The sequence below is a fragment of the Bicyclus anynana genome, chromosome Z (assembly GCF_947172395.1).
Source record: "Bicyclus anynana chromosome Z, ilBicAnyn1.1, whole genome shotgun sequence".
NCBI classification, from domain to species: Eukaryota; Metazoa; Arthropoda; class Insecta; order Lepidoptera; family Nymphalidae; genus Bicyclus; species Bicyclus anynana.
Window position 1 is genome coordinate 6,627,147 of NC_069110.1, and position 22,020 is coordinate 6,649,166.

General features: G+C 34.5%; 2 protein-coding genes across 7 annotated transcripts in view; both read right to left on the reverse strand.

The window, feature by feature from the left end:
* The window catches only part of LOC112046796 (neurocalcin homolog), a 174,912-nt gene that overhangs the window by 19,895 nt on the left and 132,997 nt on the right, over positions 1 to 22,020 (reverse strand). The window contains exon 1 of one of the 3 annotated variants that reach the window (XM_024083596.2): positions 27 to 165. The exons of the other annotated variants lie outside the window; for them this stretch is intronic. The gene's annotated coding sequence lies outside the window, so the exon portion shown is untranslated. Of the gene's footprint in view, positions 1 to 26; positions 166 to 22,020 lie in introns of those variants that run through there. 3 annotated transcript variants of the gene reach the window in all.
* LOC112046795 (neuronal calcium sensor 2) overlaps positions 102 to 22,020 on the reverse strand; it is a 164,946-nt gene continuing 143,027 nt past the window's right edge. For all 4 annotated transcript variants that reach the window (XM_024083590.2, XM_052890593.1, XM_052890594.1 and 1 more), the window contains 4 exons: positions 10,403 to 10,518; positions 6,857 to 7,000; positions 6,446 to 6,574; positions 102 to 6,104 (listed from right to left, as the gene is read on the reverse strand). In XM_024083590.2, the coding sequence (XP_023939358.1) occupies positions 5,928 to 6,104; positions 6,446 to 6,574; positions 6,857 to 7,000; positions 10,403 to 10,518 (566 nt within the window). In that variant the 3' untranslated portion in view covers positions 102 to 5,927. The remainder of the gene's footprint in view (positions 6,105 to 6,445; positions 6,575 to 6,856; positions 7,001 to 10,402; positions 10,519 to 22,020) is intronic.

Consider the following 22,020-nt stretch of genomic DNA (forward strand, 5'->3'; position numbering starts at 1 on the left):
TTTGAATAATCAAAAAGCATCGTTACCTCTTTCATATTTGGACATAGATGAGATGATCGATGGCGGGTGACTTTTTTCAAATAAGGAGACAACATAAGAACTATTTTTATAATTTGTATATTATACATGAATAGGCAAAATGTGAGTCATTAAAAACATGTATCCATAGAAAAACAATACTTTTAGGGACAATGTTAATTTTTCATCTATTACATGTGCCTATTATATTACTAATGATGCTGGAAACACTGACATTTATCTAAGACATTGCAAAATTGAAAACGTTATAAACGTGTGTACATAGTAGCACGGTAAATATTTAAAAAATGTTACTCAGACTTTGAGGTCCACTGAAAATAATAACACTGAGCATCCGGTTTTGTCTAGACATACAGACTCGAAGAAAGGAAAATAAAGTTACACATTCATGTAAATATCATCTAATAGATATAAAGTATTGATAGCTCTTAATTTTGCCAAATTCAATTTGGACTGTGTACAGTACTTATAAGAGATTTCTGAATGCTTATTACATCGCTATAACAAAAAAAAAGCGCAATATTGCAAACATAAACTAACGACATATAAGACATGTACATAAGACATTAATTTAACAGCATCAAATAATACTGTTGTTAATGATACGTGAATATACAGGTTATATACTGAAAATATAATTGAGCCAATAGTATGATTGTATGACTGAAAGAAAACACAAGTTTTTGTTTACAAGTTCTATTGAGCCAACTGTTTACTATCAAACCTTGATATATTCACAATATCGCACAAGTATTTAAATAATACCATACACAAAATAGATATACATTACGTTATAATATTCGTAAGTGACCTGAGTTAGTAGGAGCCACCAAATCTTACACAAATTGATTTGACAACTTAAAAAAATAATTAATTTAATCCATACATTTTCGGAATTCTTTCACAACAGCATACAAATCAATATTGGCAGCAATACTTTAAAATATATCCAATTCTAATTATTACAATAGGAAGACTAATTTAACTACATAGTAAATTTCCTGAACGGTAATAAAATTGTTGGATATAATACCTCGGTATAAGAATAATAGGTAATCTGAACTGCGCCTTAAATTTTACTATTTTGTGTTATGTGTTCCATTGATTCGTACCACAAATTAAACATATTTTTTTAAGAGAATACATGTAATTTAGTAAGCAAACTTTGTATAACAAAATAGACTTCCTTATTGTATTGTATAAACTTCTTCAAAATTAACTGTCACTGCAGATTTACCCTTTCATTGTGCTCGCAGATTTGGGCAAATATCCCAAATAAAATTGGTTGATTTTAAATATGTGTAAGATTTGTTTCGTTGAGTTTCATATCTTGAATTCTATATATAATTTTATTTTAAATAGATGGTAATCGTCCTTAATTGTAGGAAAATTGCTCGAGCAATTGTTTGCTCTGCTGTGACGGTTTTGGTTACTATTACTGGTATTGAAAATAATTGAGTCCAATTTTAAGCTCTCCATCGACAACTGTCATAATCTCTATAATAAATGCAGTCGCGTTGGGCCATCACTTTCATGTTTAAGTCTTTATACAAGAGATAAATGTAAATTCGGATACACGTGCTGGATTAAAAAAAGGAATATTTAAACAATGTGGTACTTAAATTACCTATATTAATTGAACAGAAAAAATGTGCTGTTTTTCTCATAACTATACAGTTAACTTAATAAATTAACTTAGTATAAGGAATTGACATAAATAAAAGTGTTTTATTATAAAAACTACTTAAAAAGAAAAGAATATCCGCACACGCATATAGCTTATTCTAAAATATAAAGACCACAGAGTATACAATTGACAGTAGGTATAGTAAGTAAGTTAAATTTATCTTTCCTCTAACCAGTGTACAAATTATGTAGGTACATATACTACGAGTATGTCGACGCAGAGATATGAAAATATTTGACACAAGGTGCCTATTCACTTAATAAATGCGATAAACCCCGCGTTTTTACGAGAATCTAGACAATTTCATTTTCAATTTCAATTTCAGCATGAACTTGAGTCGTAAAGTGTTTAGCACAAGTTTTCTTGTTGTTGAATCGAGATAGTTTTGTGAGTTGATTCTCTTGCCCTTTTCAGAAGATCCTGTTTTCCGAATCTGTGGTAGAGTCTATACAAAGAGTTAAGCTTGATGTTAAAAAGTGCTTGTAAATTAAGCCTACTTAAAATAAATGCTTTGAATTTTATCATCATCATCATCATATCAGCCGATGGACGTCCACTGCAGGACATAGGCCTTTTGTAGGGACATTTTGAATTTTATAATAATAAATAAAGGGTAACCTAAACCATATCAAGTAAAAGATTACTATTTGTATATTTGGACCACGGAATTAAAAATACACAAAAGCGTTTTCTGTTCTGTGATTTGGACATTAGTTTTTTTAGTTTTTATGTCACACGGACTTATGGGAATGTATGTAGGCTCTGTTCTAAGTTACCCGCATCTGTATACCTGGTGTAAAATAATAGGTTATACTTATATATCTGTATTTTGTATTAAATTTTACTACTTTTGTTAAATGTCCGATTGATTCGTACTACAAGGTCTTTATCTAAGATATTTCTCGGAAATAAAATTGCGGGGTTTTATAAAATAAACCTTATTTTTATTGATTGATTATTATTAAGTTTAGTTATACCACGTTTTATAAAAATTACACGATTTTGGACATATTGACGTAACTAGAAGAATGTGGCAAAATGAGGAGAGGAAGAATTAAGAGTAAACAACTAGACATTATAAAAGAGTACCTAAGGAAAATAATTAAGTGTGTGACAACAGAGAAAGAATAAAACAACCACACAAAGATATAGACCATGACGACCAGGTATTTTTCAATAACTTTAGACGATCTGTGAGACCATGTCAAAGTCTTTTCTTTGCTGATTTACTACGAATAAACAAAAGAAAAACGTTTTGTTAACTTAAAATAACAGACGTCAATAAACAAAAAAGAAACATTCGCAGACTATAATAAATAAAATCGTCGCAGGTATTAAGTGAATAAACACTAATTTCAAGTACAAATAGAATATGGACAAAGGGAATTTTTACTCATATGATGTACGAGCTTAAAGCTCGTGTAAATTTTAATAATAAAATGCATGTTATTTTTTAATTCCACCTGACTTTATAATTTCTCTTTACTCATTAGATACATACGTTAACCTCAATAACCAGGAAAATATTTAATGTCATTTGTATGGTTAATATAAATTTTTGATTGTTCTTATGGAAAATGGATAGCATATAGGTAAATTTTAAATACATATCTTGTTTATAATATTAAGATTAAAGACTTTAGGATATCATAAAATGGTATTGAAAGTAATAAGCGAAGTGCATTATATACATTAATAACTAGGATAATTCAAAACTTACATAAATAAAAACATTTATGGAATGTATTATTTTTATATAAATGAATGTTGTAATCTTAGTTTTCAGTGCATCACTCAAAATTGTACCAAATATTATAGAAACCAAATGTAGTACCTAGATTTAACTAATACAAAGCTTATAGTTAAAAAATAAGTTGTAGTCATTTAAACTTACACGTAATTAGTTTTTGGGACATAGTTATTCAATTTATAGTGAGTAAAATGAGTTCGACTGCATTAAATTTTGTATTAACAGACTACAGAGAGTTTCTCAAATTAATGAATGGATAATTTATAATGAATAATTTAATGAATGAACACATAAATAATTATGTACTCACTTATATACGTAAGAGTATATGCAATGCGTACAAGACATGTCTTCCAGATGGTATGGTCCCGTTAAAGTGTAGTAAAGATCTAACAAAAATCTTTTACGATAGCAGACGGAACTCCTTATCGGACAATAGTTTATTAAATAAATTTATTAAATGCAATTTTTTAACTGTAATACTCTCTGATATAATGAGATCAAAATTGGTTAAGGTATCGGTGTAACTACTTGTAACTTTTATGTTCATTAACAACTTTATCATATAAATAAATAATATGCACTGAAAACTAATGAGTTTTAAATTATTTATTAATATATTTATGGGATACGCAACATTTATCAAACGTAAAAATAATTTACAAAACAATTTCAGCGACATTATAATTACTTTACTCTAAAGTTTAGTAAATATACAATCTAAAAGATATGACACTAGGACACACTAAATATTTGGTTACTTAACTACAATATTGGAAGGAGTTTGTGCATATATTTGGCGTAAATATATCTTTAAATAAATTTAACGGAGCATTAAGGAAAAATCAAGAGAACAAAAGTGGAGCGACGGTGCGAGCCCACGGACAATACCACACCAACCTACGCTTAACCACGCGATTTGGTCTATTAATAAAATTTTATTATTATGCACACCTACAAATATCACTAACATCTGAAAATACATCGGATGCTAGTAAAATATTTCTAGACATACAAAAAATAGTAATTAATTTGACCAACACATATAGGTTTTCACGTTGTATGTGTGATGCGGTAACTTGCCAATGAGTCCCCGACGAATGCGTAATAGGTATATATATATTTTATCGAGATCTAGAAGGCACAGTATTAGGGGAATGTAAAACCAAAAGATAGAAGAAGAATAATACAGAACTCAATTGAAAAAGGGCTAGTCCCGTGAAGCTTTTTAAAATAAAAGAATATAGAAAGTAGAACACAAATTACGCTATAAATTAATTGAAAAAGCTATGCCCGGCTATGAAATATCATGTCAATGTTGATCAAGAAGAAAGTACATCGAATATCAATGATTTAAAACACCGATGTTAAATACTCATAATATTTTAATAAAACTTACATACGAGTATACCTATCTCGAATCTCCCATAGAAGTGATCAGATTGTCTGTGCATGTGTTTGTGCAATGCGTAAATGCGTTTTGCGATATTATTCTACTATTCTGATCTTTTCCGTCCGTTCACCGCTATCCTAATTGTTTCCTTATACTATCAAATAATAAAGTAAGATTGACTTTGGTTTATATTTGTGCAATAGATCCATTAATTATGAGTCAATAGTTTATCTTTAATGTAGAATATCCGAATAGTCTACGAAGATTTATCCATAAGTGTATGGTACGGACATAATACTTATAGAATAAAAAAAAAATACATACTATATGTAATAAAGTATAAACTTAATATAACAAAGACTTTGTAGTATCTAGTAAACTATAAACTAATTAAAAAAAAAAGTGTATTAAATTCAGGCGTGTCTAGATTGACGCAAACAATACTATCATGCGTAGATAAACATGTATCGATCGCTCTGGTTTTAGAACAGAGATTTAGGTTGATCGAAAGCAAAGACTGCAGATCAAACGCTTTGCATACTACAAATTTAGATCAGAGTTCGATTAGCGACATCATGGATATATAATATATATGTATGTCAGCGTTACATATTTAGATCGGATATTTACGATCATGCAAACTGCATTTCATACGAACGCGAGTGGGACGAATTCGATTCGAAAACCGTTGAGCTTTGTCAACAACGCAAACCCAGATGTATTCAATTCGGATGCTATGAAAATATGTATGCAGTACATTATTGGTATGTTTTATTTGAAGTTAAATAAAAATATATTAAATTTCTTATGATTTATTTTGAAAAAAAAATCAAGGGCCTAATTTGTAAATCAATAATTTCTGAATCGCAATATGTTTCGATATGCATCCGTTTTTTATTAATTTGTGAACGATTTATGTTGCATCAGACGTATTATGTGCGACAATCGACACAAGAGAGATAAATGCAAAAGTAGTAGTAGATAATGCTCAGAGGGACATTCTCGACATTTGGAGAGGTATTATATAAAGTAGAGCAATAAATACAAATAGGGCCAATTTAAGGCGCCAGCATTTTGGAAAGCTCCTCATCCTGGAGGCAACCCTTGAGGAATTCATCCTGCGTGAGCTGCCCATCGTTGTTTTCATCCATTTTCGCAAATATGTTTTTAGCGCGCTCTTCGGCGGAATCAGCAGGCCTGTTACTCGAGCAGGCTCCAAGCATGTCGTAAATAGCCTGAAAAGTACGTATAGAGCAACTTTGTATGTCTTCAGAACAACGCTAAAATTAATTGAAAAGGGAACCCATAAAAGCGACGACTTTCAATACGTTATAGCTTGGCAAATTCGTTCGTAACACTCCCGATGGTCCGCGCGGGCCGGGAGGGGGCTAGCAATGCCCCGCGCGGACGCCTACACACCCGCGCAGTCCTTTTCCCTCGTAGTCCGCATATCACGGGAATGTCCTCAACGAACTTGCCAAGCTATATATATACGTCTAACATTCACATTAACTACGATATTGTATAAAGAATAAAAAATGTTTTTTTTTGTATGTGTCAGATAATGTTCGCTCACCTGGACTATTTTAGTCATCTCCTGGATGTCAATGACACCGTTCCCATCAACGTCGTACATTCGAAAAGCCCATTTTAGCTTTTCTTCAGGGGTGCCGCTAGAGGTCACGTGAATAGCTTGGAGGAACTCCTAAAACAAAATGTTTATTTCGATACACGCTAACATCCCAGTACAATTGATAAAGAAACTTTTAATATCATGTTTATGTTGAAATAATGATAGATATTATTAGTAAATAACAATTGTATTCTATCCTAGAATATGGCCTCGCAGCGTTTGCATAGACAATATTTGTTTGAACACTTCGCAATAGCATCCGCAAATAATATTATTAAAACAACAGCATACAAACATTCGCATAGATCGCAAATAGTATGGTTTAATAATTTCTTTTCAGGCGCATAGTGTTACCTTGAAGTCTATGTATCCGTTTTTGTCCATGTCGAATGTTCTGAACACATGGTCACAAAATTCGACCGCATTACCAGATGGGAAGAACATCTTGTACATGTCGACGAATTTCGCCGGCGTCAGCCTACCATTCGGGCAGTCTTGCTGTGAACACATAAAATAAATACAGTTACATAAACCATCTTCAACCTGATCTTTATTACAACACATTTTATTCAAATAAAGGAGATGCCTCATCGCCTCACTGTATGCTACACCTTCGTTTCTATAATTCTCGACGTTGCAGTACATGAGGATGACGCACGTACCCTGTGAATCTCAGCAATAGATCGAAACAAGTGAAACACTGTCCATCGTAGCAACAGAGCTCCGTTGAAACGTCACTACGATGACGCAACGCTTTAATGTGGCATCTCATTTAAAATATTTGGAAAACGACGCAGTGCTGAAACGTCGCAACCTAACGCTACGGCGCTAATGGGATATACCCCTTAACCATCTCATCACCACCACCAGGTAAAACCGCATCGTACGCATCGAATCAAACGGATTTTAATATTCTTTGTATAGAAAGTCATACAAGTGCGTCCACTGATCCGCATTGTACGGATAGCACCGAACGGATTTTTTGTACCGTAAAATTAAAAATTAGTTTGATGCGATGCGTCTGATATGTACAATACGGATAAGTGGACTCCTACCATAAGGGAGTGAGCATTTTATGGTGACATTTCAGAACATTACATAAAACTGAAATAAGGCGTAAATCCCACCTACGACAGCCGACGGCGACGTGACTTGTCTATTACATGACTCACGACAATTTTATGCAGCGTCAGTATGGTGTGATATAGATATAGAGCGCTGGGGTGGGCAAGACGGTGGCAACTAAATAAATGTTTTACGTTTGTTAAACGATACTATAATATGCAGAAGTTCTATATGTAAATATTGTTATGTATTGAAACTTGTTGTGTCTATAAAGAGTAATCTAGAATCGCCTCAAATATGATTAGACATAAAGGTAGCCTTCCGTTTGGTGACCACGACGCGCGACCGGGACCTGCGAACGCGCGACCCACTGCTTACTATGAATTTATATGGAGTACTAAACAGAAGTGGTCGCGCGACGCGGTCTCGGTCTTTGTTTAGTGCTCCATATAAATTCATATTAAGCAGTGAGTCGCGCAACCCTGTCGCGGTCGCCAAGAACGGAAGGGTACCTAAAGGACTAGATCACACCCAAATTCACGAACAAAATTGTCTATTATTTTTTGAGGAAAACAAGCTTAGGCATAATAATACTAAACTAAACTTAGGTATAATAAAACTAAACAAGAAGTACTTTACAGTTTTTCACACCATTCAACCACACAAAAAGGTATTTTTACTCTTTAATCGACGAAAACGATTGCAAGTTTTTCTACAGAGACAATTTTTTTATAATATCGTATACTTTGACAGAAAAGTAACGTTTAGCGAGACAGGTCCTTATGTAATTAGTCTGAGACTGGTAATGATTATAACCATTTTACCTAAAAGCATCATGAGGTTTCAGATTCAAAATCGGAGCTTATATAGATACTTAGCTACAAACGTTTTATTAAACGCAAGCTAATAGAAAAGTATTATAGTGTTAATCTATACTAATATTATAAAGAGGTAAAGTTTGTAAGTTTGTAACATTCTTTGAAAGGGGTAATCTTCGGAACTACTGGTCCGATTTTAAAAATTCTTTCACCAGTGGAATGTTACGTTATCGGGGAGTTTTTATATTGGTATCATATATATTAGCAGAGTTATCACAGTTTTTGTCATACAGGTCGGAGCGAAACTCCCTCATAAACAAACGTAGTTCCCGTTTCCGTGTAAATAAGAGGATCGAACATAGCCTATGACACTCGCAAATAACGTAGCTAAAAAAAGAAAAAAATAAAAGCGTTGGTAAAAGAATTTCACAAATCGGTTCAGTAGATCCAGAGATTACCCCCTACAACCACACACTTTGCCTCTTTATAATACTAGCATAGAAGTCCCTATTTCCCTAGGTCATCGCACCACGCTCAAAGGGCTGGACCGATTTTGCTAAGGGTAGGGATAGGGTAGGGGTAGGGTAGGGGTATGGTAGGGTAGGAGTAGGGTAGAGGTAAAGCAGGGGTAGGATAGGATTAGGGGCAGGGTAGAGTAGGGTAGGATTGGATAGGTTTAGGTTGGTGGTAAGTTAGGGGTTATGGAACAAGTGCACATAAGTGAAAGCGAACCTTGACCGGGTCCGCTATTGAATATAATATTTTGAAATAGGGGTTGAAAGTTGACATCGATTTTTATGCGGACGAAGTCGCGGGCGTCCGCTGGCCTATCATAAAAACAAAAATTCCACCCCTTAGTATTTCACAAGATCCCAACATAACACCTGAAACCTACCAATTCTTTTCAATTTCAATTCAATTAAAAAATAAACAACACTCAACAAAGTTACAACACAATTGCAAAAAGTTTCGAGAGGAAGCCAAAAAAATCGTGTTTTCAAAAAAAGGGGAAAAACTTCGCAATAATTGCCATGAACCTTTGTGAATTGTTCACGTGAATTCAAACTTTGCGTAAGATTGAAAGAAAACATATAACATTTAAAGTAACTCTTGAAACTGAAATGAAAATAAAATAATATAAAATATACAAACAATAAACAAGGAAGAAACAATAATAAACAGAGAGAAAAGTTTGTGCTATTGTAGGAGGTAAGGGTTGAATTTTAAAATCACATAATATTTCGTATTTTATTATGATTTAGAACTGTAGGTAACTCTAAAAATTAAGGACTTTCCATACAAACTTTCAACCTCTATTTCACCCCCATCTACATTTATTTTAGGCCCAAAAAGTACCCTATGTTTTGCTCCAAGGTCCCTTTTACCATTATAACAAAATTCATCTTTATAGGTCCGTTTAGCCGTGAAAAGATAACAGACAGACAGATAGACAGACAAACTTACTTTCGCATTTATATCTCGGAACAAGTCGTAAATTTAATTTTAAGTTTTCGACTAATTATTATCACCATTATCTTATAATATTCTGACGTTTATATAATCTGACGTTTCTAAAGTGCTTTTCAACTAAGCCTAATTGTAATATATGAATATTGACTATTCACAAACTAAACGTGGATGCGTAAAGTACGATGTACGCCAAGCATCAGTGAATTCAAACATGTAGGTATGTGATTATGACTTAGCCCTATTTATAGTGAGTGTTAGCACTGAGCTTAATTTGTTGCAAGACGGTTTAATTTGTTGCGACTGAACTGTTATAGCATTTCATGAAGGAATCAGACTTAAGCTAGACTTAGTAGTTAGTAGTTAGAGTATCTAGTTTAATAGAGACGGTAAAGTCACCGGATTAATCAGCACAAGGTTCTGATTCGACTATATTGGTTTTACCCACTCCTAATACAGTCTTTTCAGACTAGTTGGGAGGAAATGGGGATATTGGTCATATTAAAATATATGGCAAATATTCTTAAAAAAAATATATATATATGTGTACCTTGAATCCCTTGTACCACTCCTTGATAGTGGTCTCGTCATACGAGGTATGAGTCTTGAGGAAGTCCATGTCCTCCTTGGTGAGCTTGTCTTTACTGAAGAAACAACCCATTTTTTCTGTAACAAAGAAACGTTGCCTTTTAAAACTATATTATCATTATCAGCCTATTATAGTATTACAGGGCTAGGCCTTATAGAGTATGGAGCTCAGACCCACTAGGCTACCTGGTTGGTGGGAGGCCTCGGACGTGACGAATTACCAGTGGTAACTTACCACCCTATCGGCAAAGACGTACAGCCAAATTTTGCGTTACGATACGATGTCGTGTAGAAACCGAAATGGGTCCGTTTTCATCCTCCTCCTAATAGATTAGCCCGCTTCCATCTTAGTTTGCATCATCACTCACGATCAGGTGAGATTGTAGTCAAAGGCTAACTTATAAGCGTTAAAGACACTGCTCCAATGCAGGTTGGCGGAATAAGAGTGATAATGTTAAAGTCATTAACGACCTCTGTCAGATATTAGGGACAATGTCCAGGATCGACTCTGGGATTATATTTTTCACCGAAAATTAATTAAAAATATTCAAAGAACACGTGCTCTAACATTAATATTATCGGAGTAAAAATTTTCATTTTGTAAACAGATCTTAAAACGTGTCCTTATAATTATGACGTAGCCAAACTTTAAAATTTTAAAATGCAAGGTAAAGGCGTGTATTACATGGATAGTCAGAGTTATTTCAATTACTTTGTATGAAAACATAAAAAGTTTATATTTTTTTTTCCCTTTTTTAAAAATATTAGTTATGAAGCTCGGCTCCTATAAATGGACTCGTCACATTGAAGTTTAGGGAAAATATTCCCGAGCACATTGTATAGCCCGACCAGAAGGGCCTCGTGAACCAAAACAACATATGCTAACTAATGCACCAATGAGAATTACAGAGTGAAATAAAGGCCAACTTTTCAACTTTAAAGAAATTTCAGTGTAACATAAAGGTACAATAGAAAGTAACATAATAGAGGTAACACAATGCAATGTCTGAAATTTGACGGTAACTGTAGCGAAACGATAAGCTAGATAGAAAAACCTAGGTTCAATTTCAGACCAACTAATTTTGGATTTTTTTAATATCTTATTTGCTTTAGGTAATGAAAAGCAATCTTATAGTTGTCCAATCAAACCATATAGCCAAGTTATTAAGACTTTAATAAGAGATTAATAAAAACGATTATAGTAGTAAATAAAGTATACGAATACGTAGTTGCTATTTTTGCTGATTGTCAAAATGAAGATTCTACCACCGGTTCGGAAGGCAGATTCTGCTGAAAAGAAACCGGTAAAAAACTCAACAGTTGCTCTTTTAAAAAAAAACCATACAATATAACAATTTACAATTGATGACAACATTACAATTTCTTATAGTTTTACTTCAAGTGTGAAAGGTGGTAGTGGAAGTATTGCAGCTTTATAATAATAGTATAGATTTTATTTATGTCATGTATTTTTTATAAAGGTTTATCTATATTAAATAATTGAAATAAAATGAATATATGAATAAAGTTTCCAAAGGTGGCTTACATACATAAAAGCTATAGCTTTACGTACATAAAAGTGTTACCTTTTAGTTGGTGCCAGCCGCTTATAATAATGGAAAAGAAAAGTAGGTGACTAGACAGAGGCCTGTCATGCAGACCTGACGTCTATATCGCGTGTGGTAAATAGTAGCCTCATTAAGGAGAATGACGTAAATGCCATTCTTTCACTTACTCCTTATGATATCTAACAGAAATGATATAGTACTTAAATCCGGTAAACTGAATCCAATTTTATAAAATGGCACGTCAAATCCACTTAAACGTAGACAAGTCCTATTAAAGTATTTATGGCTGCGTACCCATTGGATTCGTTTCGTACATTTATAATGACGGATAATAATGCTGAGTCAGCTATTATTGTTCCGATAGTCGTTTGAATGAATGGGCTTATAGCGAAAAGCTTTAAACTTAAGAAGCTTTCGTTTGACTGTTGTATCAAGGCTAGGATACAGAAGGCAGCCATCGATCCGAAGCATTGTGAGACGGCCCATATTGTGAAGAGGTTCCTCGCTCCTCACTCTGAAGCCCTGACCGCTAGCTGCTTGACATTCAAAATCCCCGAATAGGCAGGAATGGATTTTTTTAATATTCTTTATTCAAAAAGCATTGTTCAAAAAATGTTTAAATCTGTGAATAAATATGAGATAATAAAAATATCATCACGTGATGCTTGCCTATTAACAAAAGAACTAAGTCAGATAGCTATTAACTTATTATTCAACTTTCTTCTTTTTTTAAAATAAACTTTAACTTAAAAAATATATACCTATACTTACCATATATATATATATATATATATATATATATATATATATATATATATATATATATATATATTTATATATAGACAACTATATACTATACTATATACTATAGACTACTAATATTTTTATCTAAAATATTATTAGTCTACCTTACCGATATATCATACCTTTCATTAAGAAAAAGCACATTTCCCAAAGATCTAAAATCAAGTTTCAATTGGTCATCCTAAATAAAATTGATTGACAAAATCTCCATTAACGCATGCAAATGCTGAAGTAGGTATTTTTATGTACATAAATAAAAAAAATATGAATTTTGTATGTTTGTCATCTACTTCCCTAGCACACATCCTCTCACGTCTCTACCTGATAAAAAAGACAAACCAAGTGAGAACCTCTTCTTCTACGGTTAATAAATTTATGAAAATAAAGGTGATCGATATCACTGTTCGAAGACTTTTGTCTCCAGGCACTGAGAAATTTTGATGTTGAAGATTTCGCAGAGTTTCCTGAACGCTGCCCGTGCTGGATTCGGCGGTTCACCTTGATACCGTGAGTCTCAAGGTGACAGTCACAAGAGGCTTATGTCCAGCAGTGGACGTCCAACGGCTGTTAATGATGATGATGATGATTATGATAGATATACAGATAGGATATATATCATCCTTAGCTGCACGGCTTAGAACAGCTTATTAAACCAGCTCCATAAAAAATATTATTGCTCTCTAGTGAAGCAACTTCAAAGGCATACGATGCTCGCCAGTATGAATCACGTGAAGACAAAAAGACATAGACGACCAATAGCGTCCGATCTGGAAATATCGCGCTGTTTTTTGTCAAATTCACCAAAGCCAGCGTCATCAAAATAGGAACAAAGAATTGGTATGTGCAAAGGGAAACGCTCGACGGATCAGGTATTTTAGTATTTATTTCGGTATCCAGCACAGACATCGAAGGTATTTCATGTGACAATGGATTGCGAAAGCTTAGGGCGTGGAAATGTCACGGACTCAACGCCGATAAAGATAAAGGGAGGCGCGCGCCCTCGCGACCCTCTCCAGGGGGCACCAGTGGTGTTTTCCAATAAGTACTCTTAGCCCCCATTCGCACGAGAGTTTTTTTTTACTGGACGTTAAAAAGGCGTTCAAATACAACAAATGCATTCCCATAAGTATATGTTCACACGACAGTATGCTTAAAACACGACGCTTTTACGAGCAGCGTTGCATTTTCAATTTTAGGCGTTGGAAATAGATATTCATTTAACTACACTAAATTTGAACGCTTTTTAACGTCCGTTACAAAAACTCTCGTGCGAATGGGGGCTTAAGTCTTAACCCAAAAACGCTACACCTTAAAATTTTCATACGTGATTTTTTCCATAAATTTTCGCGATTATCATTTAAACACTGCACGTTAAAATCGTTAAGCAGATCACGTGGCTTTAAAAAATAAAAAACACTAGCAGACGTCCCGCGGTTTCTCCCCGCATAGTTGCTTTTCCGTGAGAAAACGGAGATAAAATATAGTCTGACACTCACAAATAACGTGGCTTTCTGGATTTTAAAATACTTCTACGACTAGAATATTTTCAAATCGGTTCAGAGATCCGGAGATTACAACACCAGAAATTTTACCACTTTATAATATTAATATTGATAGCACATATATAGATTGACGTTATACGATACTATTATATGTATACATATTATAAAACGAAGTCCTCCTGCCGAGTCTGCCTGCTCGCGATAATTTTTATGCAGTTTTCATCAACATCAGATTGATTCATGAGAAAGATTTCAGGATATTTTGTGTAAATTGATTGAAATAAGGCGATAATTGATAGAGAAGTCTTAAAAGTCAAGCGGCCGGGGAGCGCTCACACACACGCTACCTTATCTCCAAGAGATCTAACAAAAACATGAATTGGTGAAATATTCCTCTTTGATCTACAAAATAGTTCGAAATTACAAATCTAAGGTGTATAAGGATAACTTACTATATCCAATTTATCTTCTAAATGGTAACCTAACCGTATGAGCCGTGATAGCCCAGTTGATATGATCTCTGCCTCCGATTCTGTAGGGTGTGGGTTTCAATTTAGTTTTCTATTAAAGTTTACTATTAATTTTCCTAATTCTGTGCGTGTTTGAAGTCTGCCAATCCGCATTGGGCCAGCGTGGTGGACTATTGACCTAACCCTCCTCATTCTACGAGGAGACTCGAGCACAGCAGTGAGCCGAATACGGGTTGATAACGACGAAAATAACCTTAAAATCCTAACGTACCTACAATAAAAGTACACCGATTTTCTTAATATTTAACATTTAACAAAGTTAAACATTTAACATTGTTAAATTTAGTTACAATTTATTTTGTAAGAGAGAGACAGCTAGACACTTAAACACTAAATAAAGTCATTTGCGATTACCAAAAACAGCACGATATAGCCGCAAAACCGATGCCACGTTCCATGGCCATCTATATATAAACATTCATTGTTTTCTGCCGTGACCGTTCGCTATCGTGAATTGTGTCATCATGACCTTAATTGGAAAAATAAATATTTTTCAGATTAGGTGTTTAAATGCCTGATGTTCCAACCGTCCACTGAAACACCTTCTATAGTCCGTTCAGCAAACGAATCGATTGAACAGTTTAAGTTAAAATTCTGTTGGATTTTAACGAACTGATCCCAGTAATTATCTATCATGAAACCCTTTAATTATTCTCTTGTTATAGAGTACGATGCGGCGGAACGAAAATGCAAAATTACTAGTTTCAACTCTAAACCTGTACAGAATTAAAAGGTTAAATAACGAATATGTCTGATACTTGTATATTGCAACTCATCATTCATCATCATCATTAACTACCCATAATCAATGGCTCAATATCGAGCATGAGTCTCCTCTCAGTATAAGAGGGGTTAGACCTTAGTCCACCACGCTGTTGACCAAACTTCACACACGAAATATCGTCAAATCTATACATATAATAAATCTGTAGGAAGTCAATTATGTACATGAAATATATTTCCAAAAAACTATCAGGGGGTGATTAGTGATCGATACTGATGCCAAAAATGTAATCAGTAAAATTTTTGTCTGTCGACGAATTTTAATTAAACTTACAATTATTCTTCATACTCCTGGGCAGGTTATAGTATACTTTTCATCATGCTACGGTCAATAGGAACAGAACAGTGAAGGGAAAAGTTGGCAAAACAGGAGAAGTTACTCCATTATTACAGCGATACTACTGTAGCTGGGCTGGATTAAAGAGGTCTAAGGGCGGACGAAGTCGCGGGCGTCCGCTAGTACGTAATATACTCGTATATATAAGAAACATTGAGTGAATCTCTGGACTTTGTCACGACATACATATTTAACACTATTGCAATATCACTCACTTTAAGAAATTGTAAAACGAGATATTTTTTGACGTCTTTGTTATTCTATAATATATTATTAATATTTAAAAGCTGAAGAGTTTGTTTGTTTGAACGCGCTAATATCAGGAACTACTACTGGTCCGATTTGAAAAATTCTTTCAGTGTTAGCCCATTTATCGAGGAAGGCCCGTATTCGTACGTGAACGGGAACCACGCGGGTAAAACCGCGCGGCGTCAGCTAGTGTTTTATAAAATAACTAAAATCGACGCGGGTTTCTGCTAGTTAAACTAAACAAGTACCTACTACCTAGGTATGTTAACAGAATATTCCATTTCAAAATTAATTACAAAGCAATTTACGGGTATGATATGGCAATTTAATTATAGCAGTTTTCGGTAAAATATGAAACGGATATTTCAGTTTTCCGATAAATTAATCCAAAATATTTGAAGCCAAATTCTCACGTATCGATGTATATTTTAATAATTAAATGGCGGTGTTAATAACTTTGAACTCTGTTCACTGTAAATAATAAATATGTATATGGTAGTTTCAAATCTCGCTAACTCAGTCGAATAATTTAGTTCTTTCAGTTGGTCTAGTCTAATTTTTACCCCCTCCGTGGCGCAGTGGTATGCGCGGTTGATTTACAAGACAGAGGTCCGGGGTTCAATCCCCGGCTGGGCCGATTGAGGTTTTCATAATTGGTCCAGGTCTGGCTTCAAACGTGGCTAGTTTCCACCCTACCGGAAAATACGTACCACCAAGCGATTTAGCGTTCCGGTACGATGTCATTTCTTTCCTCCTCTTTCTAACAAATTAGCCCGTTTCCATCTTAGATTGCATCATCACTTACCATCAGGTGAGATTGTTCTTGTATTGTAAACTTCTACTATTAAAGAATTAAAATAGTCTAGTAGCGTATTTGGCTTCGGATTACTTCGCTGGCTTCGGGTTCGAATTATGGATCATGGAATACACTGAGCTTTTCTTGTTTCTAAGATATTATTTTTAGTTCGGTGTTGGGAAGTTGGTGGTGATTCACCACGTTAAGCAGTTGTCGTAGATACTGATCTGATCTATACTAATATTATAAAGAGGAAAGATTTGATTGTTTGTATGCATTGAATAGGCTCTGAAACTACTGAACCGATTTGAAAAAATATTTCACTGTTGGGAAGCTACACTACCGCAGTGCTATAGGCTATATTTTATCATCGAATTCCTACGGGAACGGGAACCACGCGGGTGAAACCGCGCGGTGTCTACCAGTACATTTATAAATTTATATAAATGAATCTCATACCAAAATAAGTAAAAATAAGTTGTAGCCAAGTGAATTCGCTGTATTTAATATAACGTGTACATATAAAGAAATTCGACCGGACTCCAAGAGGGTCTCACAAATTCGATAAAAGCATTACAAAAGACGGCACGGCAGTTCAATATACAGCTACAAAGCGGCTGAAATGGGAAAAGCTCATCTTAAAATCCAGTAGCTAAATGTAGAGAAGCCGGCGACACGATATTTACTTCCATACTTTACCTGTATTGGATCGAGAGCATGCAATAGTCAGATTTATCTCATACTTAGTTTAACAAATTTTATTTTTGAATTACGAATCGGTAAAGAATGTATCATGTATGTATAGAGCCGTGATAGCCCAGTGGACATGACCTCTGCCTCCGATTCCGGAGGGAGTGGGTTCGAATCCGGTCAGGGGCATGCACCTCCAACTTTTCATTTGTGTGCATTTTAAGAAATTAAATATCACGTGTCTCAAACGGTGAAGGAAAACATCGTGAGGAAACCTGTACACCAGAAAATTTCTTAATTCTCTGCGTGTGAGAAGGCTGCCAATCCGCATTCGGCCAGCGTAGTGGACTATTGGCCTAACCCCTCTCATTCTGAGAGGAGACTCGAGCTCAGCAGTTAGCCGTATATGGGTTGATAATGATACGATACGAAATAATGTATTGTTTCGATTACTGTGCACACGAACGCGGTTTTCTTTTAACGGTAGCGCCGTGCACTATACACAGCCTAGGGTTGAGTTTGCGGCCAGTTGCCATGTTGCTTAGTTATTATTATGAATTTAACTCTCACGACCGGTATAATTTAATTATATATAAAAAGCCAAAAGGAAAATAAATAAACATAAATAAACGCTATATGCACCAGGCGGACGATTTACCCCGACTAAGAGACCAGCAAGACGGCTTTTTGCATACCTATAGCCTGCGAGCGAAGTGCCACGAACCCAAGCCACCTCAGATGACAGCAAGGCTGACAAAGATCAAACCATGATGAACCGTGATGTCCACCAAAAACATCCTCGACTGCGCACGATGTCAAGCTTATTCGCAAGAATAATCATGTCCATAATGATGGATCGGTTTCAATATAATTATTAATATTATTATTTAGTTTAGCATTTTAATTTTCAAAATTTTTGAATCACATAATATATCGTATTTTTTTATATTAAATTTTTAAAACTGTTACTCTACGAATGAAGGACTTTCCATACAAACTTTCAACCTCTATTTCACCCCCTTTTTATTTTATTTTCGCTATCAAAAGTATCCTATAACATTCTCCGTATTATAGTCTTAAACTGTGCGAAGTTTCATTTGCACTCATTCATTAGTTTCAGCGTGATGCCCGGTCACCAAAAAACACAGACAGACTATAGACAGAAGAAATCGAAAAAAAATTTTTTTTGGCTTCAGTATCGATTGTATAATGCTCTCCAAAAAAATTTTCAAAATATCTTCAATGTACAGAATTTGACCTGTTACAGTTTTATAATAAGTATAGAATAGATAGATAAGCCCAAAACTACAAAGCCATGTATATCGTCGTAGACATATATACCATAAATAATACGAGAAACATAAGGTAACAAAGGATAAAAACGACCATCAGAGAATTGTTATACTGGCACAATCCACCGGGCACACGTAGAATTCTAAATGAGAATTATTCGGTTCCCTTATTCTTTTGGCGTTCTTTATTAAAGGTAATAAATAACGCAAAAATTATAAACGATTATATACAAAATTCATTAAATCATCAATACTTTTATATAGGCATTTAAATAAAAAAAAATCTTGCCTTCAAACTGATCAGTAGGTATAAAATAATACGATGTTATTTTTCGCTTTTTGGTTTAGTCGATACGTTTTATGTTTTTAAAGACGGCTGAATTTTTCTTTTTTAAATTTTTTAGCTGGTAGATAGAGAAAGTTAATAATCAACATCCAAATACTAAATTGTCTAAGTTGAGACTTTTACGCATTTGTAAAAAACTGAACTTCACCATCGCTGGCGTCCACTTGTTAATAATAACGAGAACCAAATCAGCTTTTTTAGTTATTTAATATTTAATGTCAGCCACTGACGATCAGTTTTATCTGGCGTCAAGCCGTTAGCGCTGCAGGCATATGAGATTACTTGATCGTCAATGGCTGACATTAGTTGTAGGTTATTAGCCACAAATTAAAGTAAAACCCCAAAAGTACTACGGCCATTCTTAGTCCTCGCCGCTTGACTTTTAGCGAGAAAACTCTACAAATGGTATTTTATTCGGTTATGACCAATGGATAGAGTTCTTTTTATGGAAGGTTTTGGTATATAATTGGACAAAATTTTATGTAAATCGTTCGAAATATGACGATAGTTTTAGGTAGCGTCGGAAAAAGGCAAGCCGCCTAGTCATTTATATAGGTATACCAAAACAATGCATGGTCATATATTTCACTTATAGATCTACTAAAAGGCCGTGATAACATGTTTTCTATCTTTTAAAAAACATTTAAAAATTGATTTTCTCGCGGACGAAGTAGCGGGCGTCCGCTTGTTTCGTATAAAAACTACTTTACCCGTTTAACCTTGGAAGCGTTGGTTATATTAACTACCTTTCGACCGTAATGTACATATTATAGCACTTTCTTCACCTTGCGCGATTAATTAACTACCAAGAAAAAATAACCTCACACTCCCTTAATATTAAATAACACTGAGTCATCATTAAATGTACCTCACAAGTAAAGATACTATAGACGTTATTTAACAAAAGTGAGCTTTACAGTGAAGAGGAAATTCGATAAATTTACATCCGACCATCGACAGTCCTTCAAAAATTGCCGCATCATCCTAAAGAACAAGTGCCTGTGATATCCAGATATACCTTATTTAATGTTCCTTTTTTTTTTTTAGAAAGAATACATTACGGATCTTAAGCTAACTTATCCTAATAACTAAATAACTATACAAATCATGCCCACGTGGAATGGTGGCAAGAATACTGGCTGCATTTCCGCGCTGGACAGCCAGGCTGATCCTTTGCGCAAAAAATGAGCCAGCCCTTCTGTCACCAGTCGAGGCAACTAGCCGCGGTGAAATTATTCGGTAAAATTTTTTGCCACTGGGACTCCATGACCCAAGGGTCTCCACGGCAAAAGGTACAAATATGTAACTCTCTGTCAGAGAGGCATACTTGAGCCACTCACCGGTTTCAGCTTTTTCTGCTGCGGCTCCCAGTTTTGACTCTGTCTCCCTGATATAACATGGTGCTAATGTGTCAACGCATGTAGCGTTTATTAAAGTTAGCCAGCCCATGCTCCTTTCATAGGAAAGTAGAGTTTGGACTATGGTAACTTTGGAAGGTAGCAGGTTTTAAGGGTCTAAATCTTTTTCGGAGTGTTGCCCTCATAGTCTAAGATTCGTATTAGAAACGATCTTCACCCATCTGTTTAATGGATGCAAAGTGTTGTAGATTTAATTGAGTGCGTTTAGTTAATAATGATTAACAATAGTTTAACCAGGAAATTTTAAGGCAAGAAATTTTTTAACAGATGGGTGAAGGTCGGATCTTTTACTATCGAGCTAAGCTGCAACCTAGGTTTCATTTTCAGTCTTAATAAAATGGAGTATGTCTGACTATCACAAGCTTTTAGTCCATTATCTTCTTGTTAATAAATGATTTTTATATATAAACTAAGCTCCCTTTTTACAACGAGCACTTTTACTTACCATGAGCTCTACGTTATTTTTAATTACAAGATGCTCGCGTGTTCTAAATACAACCGTAAAGAGAATTAATCGATGGTTTGTGGAGAGATGCCGTATAATTGTGTACACACGCTTTGATATTTCTTTAAATTCTTTTTCATTCTTCCCGAAACAAGCAATTTCTTTCTCTCTTTTAAGTGGCGATATATACACTATAGTTAGTTCGAGCCATTAGCCAGTGATGAACATACATGGACCGCTCGTGCGAATTGCGAATTGATGAACGTGAAATTAAGAAATTTCAAATTTTGAGAAAAATGAATAAAATTGAGAAGACGCACACACACAGAACCACATAAACTCTAAATCGCCCGGGTTTGTTTGTCGACAGAAAGGTACGACAGTACCCTACCGCCAATTATGAATATTTAAACATTAAATTAATATTAATATTTGCATTTGAATTCGTACAAAGAACCGTAGCTTCACCATCTTTCTCGTCCATCTTTCTGTCCGCGCAACTTAAAAAGGGTATGACAGTTTATTGAAACCAACCTTTAATCATTTTAACGGAATGGTAAATAATTCAATAATCTATGATTAATTTTTTTAGACAAAAAACTAACTGATCTTTAAATCAATTTCGACACCTAGTCGTAACAATAGAACGCATATATACATACTGAGACAAATAAGCTACATAAATGCGCTTGTAAATTACTACTTATTAAGGGTGCAGCATGCATACAATAGAAAGCGTATATTTAGTAATTGTGCAGCTTATTAAGCCGTTTAGAACCAACACCATGTTACATGAGGATTAAAGGAGCTAATATACATC